This window comes from Ranitomeya variabilis, chromosome 3 (assembly GCF_051348905.1).
Source record: "Ranitomeya variabilis isolate aRanVar5 chromosome 3, aRanVar5.hap1, whole genome shotgun sequence".
Classification (NCBI taxonomy): Eukaryota; Metazoa; Chordata; class Amphibia; order Anura; family Dendrobatidae; genus Ranitomeya; species Ranitomeya variabilis.
The window spans coordinates 232,964,347-232,972,611 of record NC_135234.1 but is presented as its reverse complement, the minus strand read 5'-3'; the positions used below and the strand labels follow the sequence as shown (position 1 = coordinate 232,972,611).

Sequence of the window (8,265 nt, the reverse complement as noted above, 5' to 3'; positions counted from 1 at the left end):
TGCAGAAAATTTCCGGTTTTCTTCAGGAAATTTCTGCAAGAAATCCGGACGTGTGCACATACCCTAACACTTAAAAATCAGTAATTTCTTGAATAAATTACATTGCTATATCAGATAAATGGCAATATGACTGCAGGAACAGAGCATTGCATGAAAGCGAGCTGTTACTGTCTCTTATCTGTCATGTATCATTCACTTCCTATTAGAAGATTATTAACTGGACAAATTTGCTCTTTGGCCAGGTGTGTCTGTGCCTGCTGTGTTAATATTTCTAGGAACAAGGGCCTTATGTGACAACACTGCACTTCCGTGCATGGACATTTATTCTGTGTGAAGAATTTAGCTTTTGGGCATCCTGTTCAAGGCATGATGGATACACCCAAAATTCTGCCAAGAGGTATGTAGTCACTCTTATTCTGTGCTCTAATAATTCTAAACATGACCCAGAATTACCGCAAAGTTTATCCAAAATGTGCAATATGACTTAGGTTTACTGATGTAATTGTAACAGCTTTCTGACATTTCTTTAGAAAAAGATGTCATACATTTGAGCTGAACATTGCTTTATGTTCTTATAGGGAACTTGTTGGTAACTTCTGCATCAAAACCATTTATATGACTGTGTAGCCCTTTAAAAAGTAGGTAAGTTGATCTCTAGTGATGAGCTATTATACTCGTTACTTGAGATTTCTCGTGCACGCTCGGGGGTCCTCCGAGTATTTTTTCGTGCTCGGAGATTTAGTTTTTCTTGCCGCAGCTGAATGATTTACATCTGTTAGCCAGCATAAGTACATGTGGGGGTTGCCTGGTTGCTAGGGAATCCCCACATGTACTTATGCTGACTAACAGATGTAAATCACCCAGCTGCGAAAAGAAAAACTAAATCTTCGAGCACTAAAAAATACTCGGAGGACACCCGAGCGTGCTCGAGAAATCTCGAGTAACGAGTATATTTGCTCATCACTATTAATGACCCAAAAGCAATGCTGTAGCAGCAAGAAATCCAAATTTACATTTCTCTATAAATGCGTCTGGAAGTGCATTGGGACATGACGATGCACTAATAGCTCCTCAGTCTCATGCTGTATTCATTGCTGTGTATTGGCGCCTACGATCTGTCAATCAACCAAAGGAGAGCTATACAGTGTGAGGCTGAGGAGCTGTAAGTGCATCATCAAGGCCCAAAGCACTTGCCGACACATTTATACAGAACTTCTAAACGCGATTTTTCGCTACTGGAGCATTACTTTTGGGTCATAAAGAAATTAACTTGTTTATCTTTAAATGTCTATACAGGCATAAATGGTTGGGGGGTTGAAGTCTTGCAGGAACTTTTAGAGTAGGCTCTGGCTGGGCTGCTTCATCCCTTTTAATATTAGTTTTAGTTTTGATATTCATTTTTTATGTCATAGCATTCCTAGAGTTATACATTTTTTTACTTATTTTATTTAATGAAGTCATATTTTTTAATAGAAATCATTTTTGCATTATATTTTGGAGTTTTTAATTTTTTTTTTTAGGTATGAAATTGTGAAAAGCATGTTGCCATTGTTTTTTTTCACGTAATTTACAGTGTGGCTGAAGTAACGTGCTGACTTTACAGTATAGTTCATGAGAAATGTGACAATATGTATGTATGTATGTATGTATATATATATATATATATATATATATATATATATTTATATATTTTTTGGGGGGGGGGATAAAATGTATCATTTTTTTATTTAAATAAACATTTTATTTTACAAACTTTATTAACCTTTATGGTATATATATTTTTTTACTATATTGATTATTGTACATCACAATGTGAACTCAGAATTGACGTAATAATGCTTTGATATACTTGGCATACCAAAGCATTATTGCCTCTCAGGGGTAAACAAGCAATTTGTTAGCCATACAGTCGTGCCAGTCTTGGAAGCCATTGGTATACCACTGGCTGTCAAGGCTAGTTAGTGGCATGCTGTTGTCGTGGCTGGCACCTGTTGGGAGACGGAGGGTACCATTGGCCCTACCATCTAAGAGGTTAAACAGTCTGATTTATGTCTGAAAGGCATGAAGAACCAGTAAAACCACAATTATGCCAAAACTAACAGAAAAAAAATTAATGTATGTATTTGCAGATTTTTGGGGGTCACAACTGTTAATATACACAAACAGTTATTTTACATTTGAAGAAATAACTTCTGTATTCATTGCTAGAACTTGGAGCTTTTTAGCTACGAGTATCTCCATATAAAAGATTTATATGGGAAAATAAAGTGTTTATACAATGTGGTATATTTGTAGCAGAAGCAGATTCTTTGAGTCCTGTAAGTTGTGAATTAGGACCTCCATGGATCTAACTTGTTTTTCCATCTCATTGAAATCTGGGGAATTTGGAGGCCAAGTTAACAGCTTGAATTGTTTGATATGTTCCTCACACCATTCTTGAATAACATTTATAGTTTGTCAGGGAATTATCATGCTGAAAGATGCCACTGCCTTTAGGAAATATTGTTACTATGAAGGAGAATGTGATGAATCAGATCTTACACTTTGCCCATTCGTACTGCTTGCATCATATCAACTTCAAAAACGGAATGTTCTCTTGCTGCCCACTATATCCCACCCCTTGACAGGTGCGACTGTAAAATGATAAGCAATGTCAGTAATTTTACCTTTCACTAGTTTTAGGGTGAGAAGAAATAGTGTGGCTGTCTGTATATGTCTGAAATTCTACTCACTGTGATGCCTAATACCAATGAGAGGACAGGAGTAACATTTCTGGAATAAGAAATGCCTACAGTTTTGCTAAATGTGATGGGTCGGCGTAGTCATGCCCCGTCCACCCTGGCTGCTCCAAACTCCACCAATATGAGCATAGCTGATTCAAACTGGTTTGAAAACGTCACGTTGTGCAAACTTTTTTTTAGACTTTTCAAAGTTTTTATGGTTTAAAAGCTCTGATAAATCGGGACCAAAAAGTTACATGCAAAGAACAAGCACCTCACACTTACTCCATCCATCGACCAAAAAAAAAAAAAAGAGATCAGAGATAACAAGTATGAGACACCTCTGAAAGCAACAGCATATTTAACCCCTTCCTGCCCCATGAAGTAGAATTATGTAATAAAGCGGGACCGGTTGTAAGGAGTGGGCTCAGTAGCTTTTTCGGCTTTACACAATGCAATAGCTAGCTGTATTAGGATATGTGCATGCATTTCATATTTGCAGAAGGATTTTTCTGTTACAAAAACCAGAGCGATGGCATGAAAAACGCTGCATAAAATATGTGCTTTTTTGCATGAGTTTTTACTTGAATTGTCTACCCCATTAATTTGAATGGGTGGGAAACGCTTAAAAAATGCTGAAAGAATTAATGTGCTCCACATTTTAAAAAATGAAACCTTTGAAGGTTAAAATCTGCAAAGTAAAAAATAAGCAGAATATGCATGAGGGTTCAAGAAATCTCATTCACTTTGATGGTCCTATAAAACGCTGGCTTTGTTCCACAGAAAAACGAGTTGAAGAAATGAAGCAAAAACTCAATGTGTGAGCAATCGCTGATATCGCGTCTAATAGCTGTGACCAGAGATGGCACCAGTCAATTCTATTAGCCCTTTAAATGCAACTGTCTCTCACTGACAGCAACGTTTAAGCTGCATGATCTGTTCTGGACACTCGTTGAGTCCCCTAAGATGAAATTTTGGAGTGCGGATGGGTTCCTATGGCATCTGAGGTCCTGTAGGTCCTAGTCGCTGCCATCAGTGCCAGCTCCAGGTTTTTGAGGGTCCTGGGCAAAAGAGTCTCAGTGGCCCCCCCCCCTTTAACACATACTACGATTCATGATCGCATATAGCACAGCCACATAGTATATAACACGGCCCACGTAGTTTATAGAACAGCCATGTAGTATATAACAGTCCACATAGCATATAACAGCCCATATAGTATATAGCATAGCCACATATTATATAACACAGCCCACGTAGTATATAGAAGAGCCATGTAGTATATAGCACAGCCCACGTAGCATATAACAGCCCACATAGTATATAACACAGCCCACGTAGTATATAGCACAGCCACGTAGCATATAACAGGCCACGTAGTATATAACACGGCCCACGTGGTATATAGCACAGACATGTAGCATATAACACAGCCATGTAGTATATAACAGCCCACGTAGCATATAACAGCCCATATAGTATATAGCACAGCCACATATTATATAACACAGCCCACATAGTATATAGAACAGCCATGTAGTATATAGCACAGACATGTAGTATACAGCACAGCCCCCCTCCCCCCAAGAATGGCCCCATAGTCCAGGACCACTACTCACTGTTACAGTTCCAAAAAAAAAAACCACTCCTCACCTCTCAATGTTCCCGCGCTTCGCTGCTCCCTCCCTGCTCTGGTCTCGGCGGCTGCCGCTGCACTGCCTGACACACAGCGAGTGCGCGATGACGTCATCGCGCACCCGCAGCGGCAGTGTCAGAGGCAGAGTGGGGAATGATGGGAGAGGGAGCGTCAGGTGACGCTCTCTCCTCCATCATTTGCTTTGAATTTTACCGGCAGACGCTCGTAAAGTTCAAAGCGGCGGCAGGGGAGTTGGCGCTTGCGACAGGCGGGCCCCCTGCCTCACAGGGGCTCCATAGCAGCTGCGTGATGTGCCGCTAGCTGAGGGCCCCTGGGGGAGCGGGGGCCCTAGGCACTGGCAGAAAATGTTTTTTCATTTAAGACAAATTAAATGAAGATAATACCAAAGAATTTATGATTGCAATCATTTTCAGGAAGAAACTGAGTATTATCTGACAGAATTGCAGGGGTGTCAATACTTTTGGCCACAACTGTATACTGTAATATCAGTAAAAGAAAAAAAAAAAAGCATATTAAGCAATGTTGTGTCTTGAGAGTCTGATCTATCAAAATATAAAATTGTTTAACCTACAGAGGGTGAAATAAGTATTGAACAGGTCACTAATTTTCTAAATATATTTCTAAACCTGCTATTGACATGAAATTATCATCAGATATCGGTACTAGCAACCCATCCAATCCACTCAAATCAAACCATAGATGTCCTGTGTAATAATTAGAAATTACACAGGGAAAAAGTATTGAACGCACTAGATCAAATTTTATAAAGCTTCAAGACACCTCCTGTATAGAGGAACTAGTTGCATTCATTGTTCAGGTGTGATTTTGACCCATTCTGCCATACAAACACTCTTCAAGTTAAGTGGGCTCCTTCTATGAACGCTGAGCTTTAGTTCCTTCCATATTGGACTCAGGTCAGGTAATTGGCTGGGCCATTCTAGCAGCTTTATTTTCTTTCTTCCTGGTAGATGGCAGAAGATTTTTTTTCAAGAATGTGTCGGTACATTTGTCCATTCATCCTTCCTTCAATTATATGAAGTTTGCCAGTGCCTTATGCTGAAAAACAGCTCAGCACCATGATGTACACACCTCCAAACTTCACTGTTGGTATTGTGTTTTTGGGTTGATATGCAGTGCCTTTAGCCTCCAAACATGATGTGTATTTTGGCATCCAAAGAGTTAACCCCTTCCCGACCTTTGACGCATACGCTGCGTCATGAAAGTCTGTGCCTTCCCGACCTATGACGCAGCGTATGCGTCATGGAATGATCGCGTCCCTGCAGATCGGGTGAAGGGGTTAACTCCGATTTTACCCGATCTGCAGAGACAGGGGGAGTGGTACTTCAGCCCAGGGGGGGTGGCTTCACCCCCCCGTGGCTACGATCGCTCTGATTGGCTGTTGAAAGTGAAACTGCCAATCAGAGCGATTTGTAATATTTCACCTAAAAAACTGGTGAAATATTACAATCCAGCCATGGCCGATGCTGCAATATCATCGGCCATGGCTGGAAATACTTAAGTGGACCCCCCCCACCCCACCGATCGCCCCCCCAGTCCTCCGTTAGTCCTCCGGTCCCCTCCGTCCGCCTGCCGGCTCCCCCGTCCTCCTGTCCGCTCCCTCCTTGTGTGAATAAAGCCCCCCTGTGGTCCGATCACCCCCCCCTGTGCTCCGACACCCCCCCCCCACCACCCCTTCATACTTACCGATCCTCCCGGTGTCCGGCCGTCTCCTCGCTGGGCGCCGCCATCTTGGAAAATGGCCGGCGCATGCTCAGTGCGCCCGCCGAATCTGCCAGTCGGCAGATTCCTTACAGGTACATTTTGATCGCTGTGGTAGGTTCTATCACAGCGATCAAAATAAAAAAAATAATAAATAACCCCCCCCTTTATCACCCCCATAGGGACAATAATAAAATAAAGAATTTTTTTTTTTTCTTTTTCCACTAGGGTTAGGGTTAGAACTAGGGTTAGAACTAGGGGTAGGGTTAGGGGTAGGGTTAGGGTTACGGGTAGGGTTAGGGGTAGGGTTATGGCATGTGCACACAGAGCGGATCGGCCGCGGATCCGCAGCGGATCGGCAGCGGATCCGCAGCGGATACGCAGCAGATACGCAGCGGATCGGCCGCGGATACGCAGCGGATACGCAGCGGATTGGCCGCGGATTCGCAGCGGATTGGCCGCTGCGAATTCGAAGCAGTTTTCCATCAGGTTTACAGTACCATGTACACCTAAGGAAAACCAAATCCGCTGTGCCCATGGTGCGGAAAATTCCATGCAGAAACGCTGCGTTGTATTTTCCGCAGCATGTCAATTCTTTGTGCGGATTCCGCAGCGTTTTACACCTGTTCCTCAATAGGAATCCGCAGGTGAAATCCGCACAAAAAAACACTGGAAATCCGCTGTAAATCCGTAGGTAAAACGCAGTGCCTTTTACCTGCGGATTTTTCAAAAATGGTGCGGAAAAATCTCACACGAATCCGCAAAGTGGGCACATAGCCTTAGGGTTAGGGTTGGAATTAGAGTTAGGGTACCGTCTCACAGTGGCACTTTGGTCGCTACGACGGTACGATCTGTGATGTTCCAGGGATATCCATACGATATCGCTGTGTCTGACACGCAGCAGCGATCAGGGACCCTGCTGAGAATCGTACGTCGTAGCAGATCGTTTGGAACTTTCTTTCGTCGCTGGATCTCCCGCTGTCATCGCTGGATCGGTGTGTGTGACAGCGATCCAGCGATGCGTTCACTTGTAACCAGGGTAAACATCGGGTTACTAAGCGCAGGGCCGCGCTTAGTATCCTGATGTTTACCGTGGTTACCAGCGTAAAAGTAAAAAAAAAAAAAAAAACTTACATACTCACATTTCGGTGTCCTTCAGGTCCCTTGCCGTCTGCTTCCCGCTCTGACTGTCTGCCGGCCGGAAAGTGAGAGCACAGCACAGCAGTGACGTCACCGCTGCGCTCTGCTCTCACTGTATGGCGGCACTCAGTCAGAGCGGGAAGCAGACGGCAAGGGACCTGAAGGACACCGAAATGTGAGTATGTACGTTTTTTTTTTTTTACTTTTACGCTGGTAACCACGGTAAACATCGGGTTACTAAGCGCGGCCCTGTGCTTAGTAACCCGATGTTTACCCTGGTTACCTGGGACCTTGGCATCGTTGGTCGCTGGAGAGCGGTCTGTGTGACAGCTCCCCAGCGACCACACAATGACTTTCCAACGATCACGGCCAGGTCGTATCGCTGGTCGTGATCTTTGGTAAATCGTTATGTGAGACGGTACCCTTAGGGTTGGAATTAGGGCTAGGGTTGGAAATAGGGTTAAGATTAGGCTTGTGGTTAGGGTTAAGGATAGGGTTAGGGTTGTGTTGGGGTTACAGTTGTGGGTAGGGTTGGGATTAGGGTTAGGATTAGGGTTGGATTTAGGGTTACGGGTGTGTTGGGGTTAGGGTTGTGGTTAGGGGTGTGTTGGGGTTAGGGTTGTGATTATGGTTATGGCTACAGTTGGGATTAGGGTTAGGGGTGTGTTGGGGTTAGTGTTGAAGTTAGAATTGAGGGGTTTCCACTGTTTAGGCACATCAGGGGTCTCCAAATGCAACATGGCGCCACCATTGATTCCAGCCAATCTTGCGTTCAAAAAGTCAAATGGTGCGCCCTCCCTTCCAAGCCCCGACGTGCGCCCAAACAGTGGTTTACCCCCACATATGGGATACCAGCGTACTCAGGACAAACTGGGCAACAACTATTGGGGTCCAATTTCTCCTGTTACCCTTGCAAAAAAAAAAAATTACTTGCTAAAACATAATTTTGAGGAAAGAACAATTATTTTTTATTTTCACGGCTCTACGTTATAAACTTATGTGAAACACTTGGGGGTTGAAAGTGCTCAC

General features: G+C 43.4%; 1 protein-coding gene across 1 annotated transcript in view; it reads left to right on the top strand.

The window, feature by feature from the left end:
- Positions 1–249: 249 nt before the first annotated feature.
- AMPD2 (adenosine monophosphate deaminase 2) overlaps positions 250–8,265 on the top strand; it is a 130,947-nt gene continuing 122,931 nt past the window's right edge. Inside the window, exon 1 of the mRNA XM_077295239.1 lies at positions 250–397. Coding sequence (XP_077151354.1) covers positions 367–397 — 31 coding nt within the window. The 5' untranslated portion in view covers positions 250–366. The remainder of the gene's footprint in view (positions 398–8,265) is intronic.